The sequence below is a fragment of the Mastigoproctus giganteus genome, chromosome 4 (assembly GCF_048544385.1).
Source record: "Mastigoproctus giganteus isolate SK-2022 chromosome 4, ASM4854438v1, whole genome shotgun sequence".
Classification (NCBI taxonomy): domain Eukaryota; kingdom Metazoa; phylum Arthropoda; class Arachnida; order Uropygi; family Thelyphonidae; genus Mastigoproctus; species Mastigoproctus giganteus.
Window position 1 is genome coordinate 191,958,934 of NC_143578.1, and position 17,960 is coordinate 191,976,893.

General features: G+C 38.1%; 1 protein-coding gene across 1 annotated transcript in view; it reads left to right on the forward strand.

Annotated features, from left to right (window-relative positions):
* Positions 1-17,960, forward strand: part of Ge-1 (Enhancer of mRNA-decapping protein 4 homolog Ge-1) — a 527,075-nt gene that overhangs the window by 59,877 nt on the left and 449,238 nt on the right. Inside the window, exon 4 of the mRNA XM_090372439.1 lies at positions 8,745-8,850. Coding sequence (XP_090228565.1) covers positions 8,745-8,850 — 106 coding nt within the window. The remainder of the gene's footprint in view (positions 1-8,744; positions 8,851-17,960) is intronic.

Below are 17,960 nucleotides of genomic sequence, written 5' to 3' on the forward strand. Positions count from 1 at the left end.
GTTACGCACTATTCAACACTTATGGATAAGAAATAACATTATGCTATACATTTTCAGGACTGTTAAGTTGCATAAAAAAGGTCACCTTCTATGCCCAATAATTTTGTAGAAGAAATCTGCATTTGCTAATTTATCGTTGTTCCTAGTAAAAACTATTTCACCTTTAATGAAATTTTCAAAATTCAGAGTGCATAACACTAATCAGGTCTTCAAATTAATTAATACCATTAATATATCCGATAATGATATTCTAGTATCTTACAATGTACAGAAATTTGGACATTGAGAAAACTAAGCAGTGTTCTCCCCAGGACCTGTCGAATGGGTGCACCGCCCGGTGAATTTAACTGATTGTTCAGCTAAAATTTAAGCGATTCGTGTGGTACTGCTCACTTATCTCGATCAATATTAATTCAAACATGCTATATGATCGAGGTCAATGCAACAGGAGCATATAATGTTAAATTATGCAATTAATTTTGCTCTGGATCACTTAAGTCACATTTATAAATAACAGAAAATTTTATAATATTGCGAAGTATTACACTTCCCTACCCGGCTACTTCATAATGCCACCCGGCTGGCAAAACTTTCTGGGGAGAACACTGCTGAGAGTTATTATCAGTTGACCCCACATTGAAAAACTGTACTTCTCTCAATTTTAATAGTATTTTAGAGTTAACCACTGTTCTCATTAAAGCACAACATTTTTTGGTTTGGAAACATGTACAGACAAGTTTATGGACTCCCCATGGGACTAGAGGTGTCAGCCCCACTCAGAATTTTATTTAGTTCCCGTCAAGGACCAAATTTTTAACCCGTTTCCTTCTGGCACACGATGACACATTGTTAGTTACAAATAAAATCATCATTGATAACCTACGCAAATTCAATTCTGTACATAGGAGACTCAAATATACTTTAGAACTGGAATAAAACCATAGTATTAATTTTCTTAACCTTGCCATTTACAAATCTGAACATAAACTTAAGACACACATATATATAGGAAGAAAACACACACAGGGAAATTTTTACATTTTTATTCACATCCTCCTTACATTATAAAATAAAATCAGTTTTATACAACCAGATTTACAATGCTATAAAATACAGTCATTCACAAGATGTAGTACCAGAATTACAATATTTAACTAAAACCTTCCCAAAAAGAAAATACCCAACACAACTAATACAAGATACTATATCTGTAGTAAGAAGTAAATAAATAACCTTCCCATTAATAAAATGAACAATAGGTACAAATAAGTACACCAACGTCACACTTCCATATCACAATCAGTTCGCTGAATTACTCAGCAACATATTTTCAGGGACCGATATTATGCTAGTCTTCTCTTTGCACAATAAACATTCTTCAAAAGATATATCAGGACACATATAATATAATATATCCTATTAAATGCCAACAAAGCTGCAACACGTGCTGTATAGGTAGCACAACTGCTAAATATGGATCATCCAAAACAGCAAATACCAGAGTGTGTTATCTTATAAATTAATTCAATATGACGCTTTAGTCATTGAATGGTTTCGACGGAACAAATCTTACAAAGTTTTAAATGCAAAATTACTGACAAACCTTTTACCAATATGGCACTTAACATGTGTTGTTTCCCACAGGTGATACAACAGTGCATTCTGGGATTGAAAGTCACCATAAAGTTAGCTACTGTCTTCTCTTTCCATGAAAACCGACTGGTGGTGGTGATGATGTTGAAAGCCTTATGTTTGGAACTCTTGGTTTTTAATACGCTTGATTCTTGATATGCAATTCTGATTCTTTTTTAGATGACAACCTGAGAAAAAAGTTGTGCACTTCTTTTTTCAGGTGCCTCCTTAGGATGCGGAAAAGATCAGGGAATGACCACCGCATATTCCCAGAGCAATATGGCCTTAGTTGCTAATGCTCCTAAAAATCAAAATAACTAACTAACTAACTAACTTCTTTTTTTCCTCAGGGCATGTTTTTAAATAGTTAATTTCAACCCTTTTTACTTTTCACCTTCTATGAGTTCACTTTTTTAATACAGATTTTGAGGTGAGTGTGCAACTATAAGCCATTGCTAAACAATTTAATGAGAAACTAACAGTATTTAAGCTCTAGTGATTAACATAATATGCTGCCGACCGGGCTAGCCGAGTGGGTAAAGTACCTGCCCGGCAACCCAAAGGTCGCGGGTTCGATTCCCGCCTCGGGCTTGGATCAAAGTACTGCAAAAACCTTGGGAGGTGCAATATGGCCACAGAAGCCGATGCGCCAACAACTACCAAATCAAAAAAAAAAAAAAAAAAAAAAAAAGATCAACATAATATGCAAAAAAGGAGAGAGAGAGAGAGAGAGAGAGAGAGAGAGAGAGAGAGAGAGAGAGAGAGAGAGAGAGGGGGGGGGGGTAAGTAAACAGAAGTATAGGGAACTGTGGGGGAAAAATGGTTGGGAAACACTGCTTAAAATTAATAATGAATCAAAGCATGAAAGGATACCTTCACCTTTATTAGTCATATATAGAGAGGGCGTTGACTCTTTAAAAATTACAGCTGTGAATTACAGGCTCCGAAAAAGCGATAAGTGTTTGCCTTTTTATTTACCTAATTGTTATTTTATATTTTACTTTATACGTATTCTTATAGTTCTTATATACGCTGGTTATTTTTATTTTTAATTTAGATAAAGTTTTTGTAGATTACTACTTAATATACGTAAAACCGTTATTTCGTTCGAATCTTGCAGCCATTGTTTTTGTATAGAGTGGTAGGGAATTCAAATTTTTAATTGTGTTAACTAGGTAGCTGTAACGTATAATTATATAGCGTAATACGCATCACTGTTTCTATTAGATAGCGTAGTATTGACATTTAATTAATTAAATTTATTGATCTTATTAATTTAAAATATCATGCCCCAGACTAGGGCAGCAAAGCAACGGGCACAAAGATGTAGGAGTGCTGTGACTCAGGGAAGAATTGAGGGGGGGGGCAATTCTCCAATGCGTCACAGCCTAAAAAATGTACAACTTGTGAAATGTTTGCTGACTCTCTGGAACAGAACATGATATTGCCATGGCGGATGTCTTTGTGTGTGCGCGATGTAAGGAGTGTAAGGAAATCAGGCGACAACTCAGCGCTGTTGTGGGCCTATATGAGAGCTTGAAGGACAGGGTGGATGCCCTCGAAGGATCTAAATTGAGGGGCCCATCAGGCTCTCAGCTGCCCACATCAACACCAGAGCTTACACTTGGTCATCGTGCGACACAGCGGCAACCCCCAAGGCAGAATGCACTGGTCCCACAGGAACTAGTAGTTGTTGGTGAGACTATTGTCAGGGAAATGGGGAACATGCTTTGTAAAAAGGATAGTGGAACAGGACCAGGGTATGTCTGCCAGGGGCAAAGGTTAATGACGTTGTAGAGTGGATATCATCTTTTAAGGGCACAAAAGGTGATATAGTTGTATACGTTGGCACTAATGATATTAAGAGTAGGAGACCTACAGAATTACTTAACAAGTACAGGTCACTGTTGACAGAAGCCGTGAATTAGGGTTGAATTTGAAAGTGTCTGCAATTCTGCCCAGACACGATAGGAGGGAGTATATTATGAGAGCCTTGTCGATCAATTTGGCCCTGGAAAGATTGTGCAAGGCTCAAGGGGTAGAATTTTTTTCAGCCTGGTCTGTACTTGTAAACAGGAGAGACTGCTTCTACAGGAATGGGATACACTTAAATAGAAAGGGTGCAAGAATATGATGCTATCGAGGCAGTGTTAGGTGAGTCGGAAAACTGCTAGCTTGGGGGGGGGGATACAAGGTATAATAATTTAACAGTAGCCACAGGCAGAGGTGAAGATGATTCTTGCACAACTTCTATTAGAATAAGTAGCGACCTGGAGCGAGGGGTGTAGGGGGTTTCAGGGATGGATGGCAGTCATCGTGAAATAGGTGGGTATATGGTATGTGTTAGGGTAACTAGGAATAGGTGCATGTATGTTTACATGTATACCAATGCTAGAAGTATAGTAAATAAATTTGATGAATTTGAAGTGTTTGTCAAGACATCAAAGGCGGATATTGTTGGCATAGCAGAGACGTGGTGTCACCCAGATATAAGGAATGCAGAACTGGAATTTGGGGAGTACAATGTGTACAGAAAAAATAGGCAGGATAGGAAGGGAGGAGGTGTTATGCTGTTAATTAAGAAAAACATAAAATCAAAAGAAGTGCACCCAGTTGATATAGATGAACAGTGCACTGTTGAGTCAGTTTGGTGTGACATAAGCACTGCGAAAGCAAAAATAAGAGTAGGGGTGTGTTACAGGCCTAATGACTCGAATGAGTACAATGAACAATTGTACAGAGAAATAGTGGGCTAGTAAATCAGAATGTCTTATAATGGGGGATTTTAACTTTCCAGATATTGACTGGAACTTGTGGGTTGGTCACTCACACACTAGTCAGACTTTTGTGGATTTATTGGATGATTGTTTTGTGCAGCAGCATGTTCGAGAGGCAACCAGAGAGAGAGAGAGTAATACCCTTGATCTGGTTATCAGCAGTGATCATTTGTCTATTAAGAATTTGCAGTTAAAGCAACCACTAGGTGACAGCGATCACACTGTACTGATGTGGAATTTACTTAAAGATTTAATTACCATCAGGGGTAAAGGAAAGGGTTTTTGCTTCCGTAAAGGTCAGTACAGTGGTCTCAGACAGTTTTTAAATTCTGTACAGTGGGATCAACTGATGATGCTACCAACAGTAAATTCTAAGTGTGAAGCATTCAAGGAATTAATCGTAAATGCTACTAAAAGTTTCATACCTATTAAGAAATATTGTTCAAGGTTTAGGCCTAAATAGTTATCAAGTGAACTAATGAGACTCGTAACAGAGAAGAAAAATGCATGGGATGCATATAAATTATCAAGCGACTCTAGAAGCCTATGGCAGATATAAGCTAGTCTGTATTGAGGTCACAAAGGAGGTTAGGCAGGCGAAGGCAGATTATGAGAAATCCTTGGCAAAAGATGCCAAGAAAAACAGCAAGGATTTCCTTACTTTTATAAACTCTAAAAGGAAGGTGATGAATCTGATCGTTCCACTTGATATCGATGGTTCGACTGTTGATGATCCTGCTCAGATAGCAAACAAACTGAACGAGTATTTTGCATCTACATTCACACATGAGGAATTATTAAAGTTTGAAAATGGCAGAAGGTTATCAAATTGTAGCAGGGTACTTAATGATTTTGTAATAACTGAGAGCAAAGTGGAGGAGAAATTGTTGAAGTTAAATATGAGAAAAGCACCTGGGGTGGATGGGATCTATCCAGTTATATTAAAGGAGGTGGGAAAGCAACTGAGCAAACCCTTAGCCATAATTATGAGAGCATCCTTAGACTCAGGGGAGGTTACCACGGACTGGAGATGTGCAAACGTATCCCCAATTCACAAAGGGGTATAGAAGGGTGACACGAGCAATTACAGACCAGTTAATTTAACTTCTGTTCCTGGTAAAATAATGGAGTCAATGGTTAAAGATGCATTGCAGGATCATCTAGACAAGACTGCAGCAATAATTCAGACACAGCATGGTTTTTTTAAGTGAAAATCTTGTCTGACAAATTTGATTGGTTATTATGATGTGGTTACAAAGGAACTGGATGCAAAAAATTTTGATATCATATATTTGGATTTTAGAGAAGCTTTTGACACTGTTGTGCATGGATTGTACAAATTGGAGCAGAATGGTATTAAGGGTAAGTTGCTATAATGGATAAAAGGATGGTTAAGTGGGAGAAGACAGAGGGTGGTAATCAATGGGTGCTGCGCTTCGTGGACTAATGTTATTAGTGGAGTCCCGCAGTGTTCGGTGTTGGGTCCACTGTTGGTTTGTATATTTATCAATTATATTGATGAAGGTATATCAGGCTTAATGTCGAAGTTTGCAGATGATACAAAGGTTGGCAGGGTTGTTAATGACAGTAATGGCAGTGTGCTACTGCAACAGGATCTAGATAATTTGGACAGATGGGCTAAGAAGTGGCAACTGAAGTTTGACCTTGACAAATGCAAAGCACTGCATATGGGTAGAAGTAACCCCAGAGAAACGTGCCAACTGTGTGGTACTACACTTAAGGCGGTAGAAAACGAAAAAGACCTGGGAGTAATTGTGCAGTCAGATATGAAGTTTTCTGAGCAATGCAGACAGGGTGCCAGGGCAGGTCATGGGGTTTTGTCAATGATATATAGGAATTTTGCTAGCAGGGAAAAGGAGGTGATTGTCCCTCTGTATAAGGCAATGGTCAGCCCATGCCTTGAGTACTGCGTACAGGTCTGGAGGCCTCATTTTAGGAAGGATGTCGATTTACTTGATCGTGTACAGAGAAGGGCAACAAGATTGGTGAGAGGAATGGAGGGATCCTCTTACCAAGAGAGGCTTAAGTTCTGCAAATTGCAGTGGCTGGAGACTAGGCACCTGTGCGTTGATCTGATTGAGGTGTATAAGGCCTTGAATGGGTTGAGCATGCTGAATTCTGATGGGATCCTTCTAGATAATTTGTTCAGATTACGAACCTAAGGGGGCATAAATTCAAATTAAGAAAAGACAAATGTAGAATTGATGTGCGGAAATTTGCCTTTAGCCAGCGGGTGGTTAACTGCTGGAACAAACTTCCATCTGTCGTTGTGGAAGTTGATAGGTTGAATAAATTTAAGGAGGAACTGGACAGGCATTTGGAGGGAATGGTGTGTGTGTTTTTTTTTTTTTTTTTGGCTGATGCTGCATAAACTCATACACTTTCTTTCTTGCATCACATGCCACTACTACTACTACTACTACTACTACTTGTAATGCATGATATCGCGTATGCAATGAAGAAAGGGATTATGGTAAAAATGAAAGTGATTGTGTTTGCTGATTATTTGTTGCTTTATGGAGATGGAAAAGAGGAAGTACAGGTAGAATGCTGGGTCTAGGAAGTAAAGAGATATAATTTAAAATTTACTGATGAGAGAAGTAACACGTTGAGACTGATAAGGAAGGAAGGAAGAAGAGGGGATTAAAATCTTTATTGAAGGTTAGAAGAAGAAATGGTTGGAGGGGTGGTTGCAGACAGTTTCAGGTATTTAGGGGTTATAGTAGGGAAAGGCGGAAGATTTGATAAGGAAATAAGTAGAAGAGCAGATCAAGGTAGAATGTTTTATAACTGTGAAAGATCTAGTTTTGAGAAAGGAAATACCTGAGAAGTACAAGATGGAACTCTATAGATTGTATTGTATTATGTACCAACAATAAACTCTGGATCAGAATTGTGGGTAATGTGAGAGGATATCAGTAGAATTCAAGCAGTGGGAATGAAGTTCTGAGGGGTTTGTGGAAAGACTGTGAGAGATAAAAATAAGAAACATGGCCATTAGAGAGAAAGTGGGGGAAGAACAATTACAAGACAAGATTGAGAGGAACACACTGAGATGGTTTGAGCATGTAAAGAAAATGGAGGATGACAGTCTGCCAAAAAAGGATGTTAGAAATGGCAATGGAGGGCAAAATAAATAATATTCTCTACATCTGTCACTACAAGAGGGGTACCAAAAAGTCCTCCCTGACCTGTCCATGATGAGGAAAGAAGTGGGTGACCATCCTCATCTCACACTGTTGAATTCGTGGAGAAAATAAACAGCTGATCTTCAGTGACCACAATTAAATAGAGATTCTGCTGAGACTGGGATAAGCTATGGGTCAGTGGAGAGCATAATTCATAATGATTTGAATATGAATAAGGTCTCAGCGTAATGGATTCCATGACTTCCCAAAGAAAAAAGCAGGCATGTTCTGCCAAATTGATTGCCATGCAGGACAGTGATCCTAACCTGCTTTTTTCTCAATTGGTGACCGATGAATCATGGATACATTACTTTAACCCAGAAATAAAACCGCTTTCAAAACAATGGAAACATCCATCATCACCAACACTCGAGAAGGCCGGAGTGCAACCATCTGTAAGGGAAAGCATCTTAGTTTTCTGGGATGAGATGGCCATTATTCTCCAGATTATCCATAGAAGGGTACCACAATCAATGCATATTACTACAGCAACTAACTGAAGCAATTACATATGGCTATTATGGAAAAGCAACACTAAATGCTCAGCAAAGGCATGTTGTTGCTACATGACAGTGTTTATTTATTTTTTATTTTCATTATCAGATAAAATGCATTTCAGAATTTTTATAAAATTAATGTAATTGACTTTCCACTACTTTAAAATTCTACATAATCAAGAATGTCTTTATGTAACTGTGCACCTGGCAGCCAATGGGACCTCACTAACATCTACAAAATTAATATTAACAAAAACTAAATTTTTTAAAATTGTTTTCTGCCATTTTCTTGTTAGCAAAATTTGTAAATTCAGCTTGCCCCATTTCATCTTGGTTCACTCTTTGCATTGAAAAAGTGGTAGCTCACATGTCATTTTGGAACAAAGACAATGATCAATAGACCACTTTTCCAAGTATGCTGAGGACTTATTGACATTCCTAAATGCCCCTCCTGAATGTGGCTGTAGTTTTTATTGAAATGAACTTTTGAATTTTTTTTTATTATTTTTTAACAGTTGTAATAAATTTTTGTCTCTTATTCTTTTTATCTAGTTTCAAGATTTGCATACACTTTTGTAAAAGAGATAAATTTGAGTAATTTTTTCTTATATTTGATACTATTGATTTAGGTAAAAGTGCGTAATGTGGTGGATTATGGCTGGGAATATAAATACTATAATGGAAGAATAGTCAGCACTCATCAATCTGGAATTTATTTAGCATATGCAATTAGAGGTAGGTTTATAAATAAATTTTATGGCAGTAAACAAATTAAAGTCCAAAGTAAATTGCAATTAAAATAAACCTGCTAGTTTTATTTTGCTGCAGTCAGTTGGTAGATCGCTTTTTTTTTTCCAGAAAATTTAGTTGGAGGAATAGTCAAAGCTGTTGATATCTAATGGTACAGTAACAGAATGTGGGCCCCCTCATTTAATCTATCCACAGTTTCAAAAAAAGGATTAATTACATGCAGGAATTTGTCTCCCCCCATTGTTTTCTTGCTGTGTTGTGACTGGATGAAAAATTTCCTGCAAAGTGGACTGGCCATCACATGGAATGTTACCAAGTGCATTTTATGATTTTTTTCTGTTGGGGTTATCTGAATGATGAATTAAATTTATGTAAGCCTTCAAGACATGCTGAAATCAGTAACTGTTGAGGAGTTTTCAAAAATTAATCTAGCTAGCTTCATGTTCAGAGGTTTTCCAGAATGTGGCAAAATGACATGTATTATTGAAGCCACCTCCATTCTGAGCATTAACTTCAATAATTTTAGATTTTTATAAAATAACTGTTCCAGTTAATTGTTTAACGACTTTAGGTTCACTTGCATAATTTTTCATATTCATTCAATTGGTCCTTGAGGTCGTCACAGACATTCGTCACAGTGGACCCAATTTTGGCGAAGTCCGGATGGTCTGTGACAGCCAAATCCTCTGCTTGCACCTTCACGATGGTGGGACGGTTAGTAATCCTGGGTATAACCTTCATGCACAAGTACATGGTGGGTGACCACCCAGGTGTGAACCAACGTAAGCAGGGGTCGAGGTGTGGCGCCCACACCACATGGAGGAATGCCGCCCCTTTATGTTACCAGGCAGTACTAGGTGGTAGATGACTCTCATCAACTGGTGAAATACCACCACTTTGCTTATTGGAGGCTTGAAGTGGAGGAACCCATGTTTAGTCTCTAGAGCTAAGTTCCGGCCAACCCTTCCCTATCTCTTCCATCATGCAGTATGATTGATGATTTTTGAGGTTATGATGAATGTCGTGGCGAGATCCAATATTCCTTACATTTCGAGGGTACAGCTCTAAAACGGTGTTCGCAGGCCGGCCGCTAGATAGTACACCGGACCAAACCTATTGGTAACTCTCTAGGAGGCTTCCAGATCAGCTAGTGTATAATCTTGCTACCTCTACTCTGCCAGATAGTGACTGGAGGGAGTCCGAGTAGTGTGTATGCGTGGAGCATTGTCGAGGCCACGTTATGTCAAGGATCTGGGTATATTCTTACCACATGTACGCCATATCCAAAAATTTCATTATTTCATACAGCATGTCCCACCCACTTTTTCTTACTATTGAATACACCATGAATTGTCAAAATAATAGAGCAAGCTTATCTGCGAAAAGATCTAAACCTCCCAAAGACTTCCTAATTCATTTCACAAATATACGTGGTCTCAATTCCAATCTCAACGATGTCCATTTCCACTTGCAGTCTTCCAAACCCCATGTACTTTTTCTGACAGAATCTCAGTTATCAGTTGATTCAACTACTGCTCATCTCAGATGTCCAAATTATTTGCTGTATGATTCCTTTCGCCTGAAAGGTGGTACTTGTGCATATGTCCGTTCTGATATTCCCTGTCAGAGACTTGGCAATTTGGAATCTCCTCTCTTTGATCTTCTCTGGCTTAAAATCTCTCTACCTCATTGTGTAAAATTCATCTGTTGTCTCTACCGTTCTCCCAACCCACTAATCACTTGGAGCTCTTTGACTTCCTCTCTTTGCAACTTGACTTTCTCCAGTCCAGCTTTCCTAACAGTGAGGTAATTTTCCTTGGTGATTTTAATGTTCACAACTCCAGCTGGCTTCCGTTTTCTAGTCATACCGACCCAGCAGGTCGAGATGCTGAGGCTTTTGCAATTACTAATGACCTAGCACAGATTGTTCATTTACCTAAAAGAATACCGGACAATCCTAATCATACAGCCAATACGCTTGATCTTTTTCTCACAAACAACCCTTCTAAGTACAAGGTTGAAGTGAGAGGTCCTTTAGGCACTTCAGATCACAACTTGGTGATTGTCTCTTCTCCAATGGAATCTTTATCTCATGGCTATTCCCAACCTCGTATTGTTTGGCATTACAAGAATGCAAAATGGGATGACCTGCGAGACTTCTTTTCTTCTTTTCCTTTGTCTGATTACTGTTTCAAAACTTCTGATGTCAATGTTTGCTCAGATTGTGTCAGTGAAATTATTCTTGCAGGAATGGAATCCTTTATCCCACACTCCACTTTAAAATCTCGTCCTTTATCTAAACCTTGGTTTTCCAATAAATGTGCTAAGGCTGTCCAAGAGAAGAATGTTGCATATCGTAATTGGCTTGTTTCTAATTCTTCAGTTTCATTTTCTGCCTACACCAAAGCTCGCAACAATTGTAAAGCAGTTATTAATCAGTCCAAACTACAGTTTGAACAGGCTAAGAGTAGAAAACTTCCTTCTTGCCCTAATGGTAGCCGAGCATTCTGGTCTCTCGCCAAAGCTATTGGCCGCAACTTTTGCCCATCTCTGCTCCCACCTCTGTCCAAACCAGATGGTTCTGTTGTCACTTCAGCCAAGGATAAAGCTGACCTGCTAGCATCCCATTTTTCTTCCAACTCATGTATTAATGATCTTGGTAAAAGACCTCCCACCATTCCCAACACGCTCCATTCAATGCCTCCTGTGGTCTTCCGTCAAAAGGATATCAGAAGGATTTTGATGAATCTTGATTCTAAGAAAGCTCCAGGTCCTGATGGTATTTTTCCACTTGTTCTCAAAACCTGTGCTCCTGAACTTACTCCTATTCTTTGCCACCTTTTTTCACTTTCTTATTCCAAAGGTGTTTTTCCTTCTGCTTGGAAATTTGCTCATATCCAGCCAGTTCCTAAAAAGGGTGACAAATCCCTCCCATCCAATTATCGTCCCATTGCAATTACTTCTACTCTTTCTAAAGTAATGGAGAAATCAATTAACCGCCAACTCTTAAACTACCTAGAAACCTTCCGTCTGATCAACGATCGCCAGTATGGATTCCGTCAGTGTCAATCCACTGGTGATATTCTGGCTTATGTTACCCATTTATGGACTAATTCAATGGAAAGGTTCGGTGAAACACAAGTAGTTGCTCTTGACATCTCAAAGGCTTTTGATCGTGTTTGGCATAAAGGTCTTCTAAACAAGCTTCCATCTTATGGTTTGCCAACTGTTTTTAGTAATTGGTTATCCAGTTTTCTCTCTGATTGCTCACTGAGGGTGATGGTGGATGGCTCTCTGTCTTCTAACTTCTCCACTAATGCCGGTGTCCCCCAAGGTTCAGTTCTTTCCCCCACTCTTTTCCTCTTGAATATCAATGACCTTCTTCCATTGACTGGAAATCCTATCCATAGTTTTGCCGATGATAGCACATTGCATTCAACTTTCCATTTTGAGAAACCTTGTCCAGCTCAATCAGCTTCAAGTTCTCGAAAATCTGCTGCCAATTCCTTAATTGCCAATCTTCAGGTAATTCTCCAGTGGGGCAAAGACAACTTAGTTGATTTCAACCCTTCTAAAACTCAATCTTGTCTTATATCTCGCAAAAAGGATTCTTCTGCTCCTATGCTTATCTTTAGTGACACTCCGATTTCTAGGCAAAATGATATATCTCTTTTGGGGATTACCCTGACTTCTAATCTCTCTTGGATGCAGAGGAAGCAATACAAATATTGCTTCCTCTGCATCTAAAAAACTTGGTTTTCTCTTTCGCTCTCGGCGTTACTTTTCTTCCAAACAGCTGCTCACTCTGTATAAATCGCAAATCCGCCCTGCCATGGAATATTGTTCCCACATCTGGGGTGGTGCCCCCAAAACCTCTCTCAGGCTTCTTGATTCCATTCAGAAGAGGGCAGTTAGGTTAATTAATGATTCATCTCTAACAGAGTCTCTCCACTCGCTTTCTCATAGACGCACTGTTTCTGCTGCATGCCTCTTCTACAGATACTTCCATGGGCACTGTTCTTCTGAATTGGCTTCTATAATTCCTGCTCTCTCTTTCAAAACAGTCCGAACACGTGCCGCCACCAGCCAACATCCATTTACTGTCCAACTTCAAACCCACAGAACTAACTTTTCATCTTCCTCATTTATTCATTCAACTGCCGTTTTCTGGAACAACCTTCCTTCATACGTATTTCCTGAAAATTACAATCTACAGAAGTTCAAGTCCAATATCAACAAATATCTTCTTTTGTCTTCTCAACCTCCAACCCAAGCACGGTACTAAGTACTATAGGTTCTAATACCTCTCGTGTTTGGGGTTCTCATAAAAAAAAATGAAAGTGGAAACCTTTCACTTAATGAATATGTTCTGAAAATTGCCTTTCATTTGAAAGGCCTAACCTGGGAAGGGGAATTTCTCCCTAATACCAATGGCCAGGTTCTCCACGAGTGACAGTTCTTTCAGCTGATAGCCCTTGTTACAGTAGACTATTCAAAGGGGCCTTTTTCATTGAATGCTTTGCTTCCTCTGCCAAAGAACAGGAGGGTGAGATTCATCTCAGTCAACAATATCATTCACAATAAACCATCAAACCTGGCAGTGTTGGTGCCTCATTTGTGGTGCCAAAGATGGTAGTAGGACACCTGACAGGTGACCATTTTCTTTTTAATTTTTGGAAAATATTTTTTAAATTTGCTTGATTTCAGTTTTTCATCTTTTCTGAATGGATTTTAATGTGTGTTGTATGTAGCTTCTTCTTTAAGTTAAAAAGAAAATCTTTTCTAAAACATGCTGTGTACCTTAAAACCTATTTTATTAAAAAAAAAAAAAAAAAAAAAAAAAAAAAAAAATATAATTCTTTTGCAAATTACAAAAAAAAAGAAAAAAACCATTTTACTGTTAAGTGTGCAACATTTTAGACTTTGCACATTCACATCTGCACCGATGAGCCAAAACATTATGACCACCTACCTAATATGATGTTTGCCCTCCACATGCATCCAAAACAGATTGTTCCCGGTGAGGCATGGACGCTACAAAATTTCTAAATGTGTCTTGGGGTATCTGGTACCAACACGTAACCAGCAGATCCTTTAACTCCTGTAAGGACTGTGGTTGAGACGCCACAGGTCAGAGTTGCTGTTCCAACACAAACCACAGATGCTCAACGGGATTGATGTCTGGGGAATTTGGAGGACAGGGCAATACCCGGAAGTCTTCTTCATGTTCCGCGAACCAGTCTGAAACAATCTGGGCGGTGTGGCATGGCGCATTATCCTGCTGAAAGACCATTGCTGTGAAAGGGTGTACCTGGTCAGCAGTGATGTTTAGGTAAGTGGTAGACGTCAGAGTGCCTGGCACATGGATGATTGGACCCAGGGTATCCCAGCAGAACATTGCCTGAAGCATGACACCGGCTTGTTTTTGTCCCATGGTCCATCTGGGTGCCATCACTTCTCCAGGTAAATGACCCAGACGTACCCGGCCGTCCACATGGTGCAACAGGAAACGTGATTCATCGGACCAGATAACCTTCAAATCACTCAAGGTCCAGTTTCAATGCTCGCGTGCCCATTGTAGGCACTGTCACCAGTGAACCCTGGTTAGCATGGGCACTTGGAGCGGCCTGCGGCTATGCAGTCCCATTTTCACCAGGGTTCGATGTACTGTGTGTTGTAACACATTACTCCCGTCACCAGCATTCCAATTACCAGCAAATTCCGCCACAGTCACCCTTCTGTTGCCACATACCATCCAGGAGAGCCTTCTCTTACCTCGAACATCGGTGAGCCATGGTTGTCCAACACCTCGCCGGCAGTTCTTGGGTTTGCCCTCCTCAGACCACTTTCTGTAGGTACTAACCACGGCTGACAGTGAGCATCCCACCAGCTATGCCGTTTGGATATGCTCTGACCCAGTTGTCTGGCCATTACAATTTGGCCTTTCTCAAACTCGCTTAAGTCCACTGCTTTTCCCATCTGTAGAACAAGAGTAACACTGATTAACGGAGCTCAGTATCGGGTGTTTTTTTTATAGTGTCCCGACCCATGCACGTGCTGTAGTTCACCTGCAGTTGCTTCGATTTGCATAACGACTCGCTGGTTATAATGTTTTGGCTCATTGGTATATTTCTCCATATGTTTGTAAATATTATTACAAAATTTAAAGAACATTATAGATATTCATTAGCATTTTTAGGTTTATTTCAAATTTGGCATCCTTGAAAGTATGTGAAATTTGAAATTATGTATGTTGCTTCCTGCACAGTAGTGGCCATTTTTAGTGAATATAAGGTTTTTTGTTATAGTCTTTATTATGTGAAAAAGAATAATACATTTTTCAATTGTGGGTGAGGGAAAAACAAGTAAAACGCACAGCAGCACTTATTATAAATCTGTTGAGCTACTTGACTACTCTTGTCGCCGCGCAGCAGCTAGGCTTATCTAGTGCACAGAGTACTACTCTGTGGTCTAGTGAAAATTCACGCAGTTATGTTGTGAAGAGCATAGTGTATGTGTCGAATTCTTATTTTGCTTACTTAATATTAATAACTGGACAGTACTTATACATTAATTTAATATCCCTTGATTTAAAATGAATACTACGAAAAAGAGTAAAATGTATCATTTTCATCAAGAGTGGGAACTAGAATACTTTTTTGTAATGGTGAAAGAAAAATGTTTCTGTTTGATTTGCAATGCTTCCGTGGCTATACCCAAAAAAAGGAAATTTAGAAAGGCACTTCAACGCACCCCATGGTAAATACCAATTGGATTTTCCACCAAATGGTGACCTTAGGAAAAATAAATTAGAACTTAAATCCAGATTATTCGCACAACAAAATTTCTTCATGACACCTAATTTACAATCTAAAGCACTAACTGTAACATCATTTAAAGTGAGTCATCTTCTTGCAAAAAAATGCAAATCATTTTCTGATGGTCAATTCATCAAAGACACATTTTTAGAAATAATAATTCTCTTTTTGAAAATTTTAAGATCAAAAATGAAATTAAAAGTGCTCTCGAAATACTGTGATGCGAAGAATCGAAAAAATGAGTAAAAATGTGAGTGAACAATTGCGTGCTGATATTGCTAATTGTGTCCTTTTCTTTCAGTGATACAGCTCAATTGTTTGTTTTTTTGGTATGTTTTTCGATGATTCTGCCACTAGAGAAGAACTGCTGGGTATGGTTTCATTAAAATAAAGAACTAGAGGTCTTGATATATTTAATGTATTCAAACATTTTATTGAAAAAATTAAATTACCACTATTTAAGCTCGTATCAATAACAGATGGAGCCAAAGCAATGACAAGCCATCGCATTGTGCCAAAAGGATGGTGAATTCCCAGCTTTTTTGAGTTACCACTGTATCATCCACCACAAGTGTTAGCCAGCAAGAGATTAAATACTAAGTGTTATGGGCATAGCTTTCAAAATCGTGAATTCCCTCAGAGGACAATCTCTTCAAAGGAGACTTTTCAAAATGCAACTCGATGAAAAATAACCAGATCTGATATTACACACAGATGTGAGGTGGCTGAGTCGGAGTAAGTTTCTACAGAGATTTCAAAATTTGCTGAATGAAATTTTAAAAAAAAATTGTTGATCAAAGGGAAGATGATTATCAGCAGCTACAAGATACAGAGTGGTTGTGTGGTCTGGCTTTTTTGGCATATTTTACCAGTAAATTAAGTGATCTGAATTTGGAATTACAAGGAAAAAATAAAAATGTGGGTGGCATGATTGGTAATATTTCTGCATATATATATATATATCAATTTTTGGCAATGGCTAAGGATCTCAAAGAAAACAAATTCTATCCTTTTGCAAAAATGCAACTTCATTTGCAGAAATATCCTGTTTTTGAGTTTAATAGTGAGAAATATGTTTCTGAAATTGAGGAAGTTGTGGATGACTTGGAAACAATCGAAGACATCATTCAATGTATTTCTTATCCATTTAATGTCAACTTAGATACGAAACAAATTGAAGAAAAAATCACCGAGATTTTTAACATGGAGAAAATGTTACTTGAAAATGAAATTATTACATTGCGAAACGATATCTTCCTAAAAGCCAGGTTATCAGAAAAAGACTTTTGGAAATATGTTTGCCGAGAAAAGTACCCAAATGTAAAAAAAAAATGCAGTGCACTTTTAAATTCCTGTTTTGGTTCCACATATCTATGTGAATCGGCCTTTTCGTATTTGAAAAAAAAAAAATAAAAATATGAAGAATCGCTCTAATCTGATAGACTTACGGACTTGCATACAGAAGATTCTTTATGGCCTTATCAGATATATCCCCGATTTTGAAAGCTTGGCAGATGACACGAAGACACAAACTTTACATAAATTAAAATTTTAAATATGTATGAATTTAAAATAAGAATTCTGAATTTTATTTAAATTTAAAGACTACATTTTTTAATACATGTTGATTAACTTTTTTAACCATGTGCAATGAAATTCTTGAGATGGTAGATCACGGCACATTTTGAAGAAAAAAAGTAGATTGCATCACAAATTAAGTTGGCCACCCCTGCCGTAGAGGCAGTAATCGGTGCTACTGTAATCTCTTCATCAGTATTTCAGATCTAATCTTTATTTGCCATGGTTATTACTCATGTTAAGGAGACCATTGAACAGTTCTTTTAAATTTAGTGGAACTTTAATAATCACATTATTACCAAGCTACGTCAGAAAATGTTCAAATATCTTTTATTGGATCCTTTTAACATATTAATTTTGTCATATTATTGGATCCTTTTGTCATATTAACTGATGAATATGATAAAAAGATCGAATGACAGTCTTACAAGTGTCTGTTGATTGAAATATTTATTATTTAATAATCAAGATGTTTCCATATTTTGGCTTGATGACATCATGCCATAGGTAAATCCAGAATCATGGTTAATCATTAAGTATTTGGATGCTCTGGATAGCAAACATTGAATTTTTTTTTTTTTTTTTTTTACCAGCAGCATTTTAGTAAACTAATTTTTTTATCACATAGTGTGCTCTTCTTAAATATATGTTATATCAAGTTTTGGCAGGAATTTTTGAATAATTCTTGTTTCTACCTGT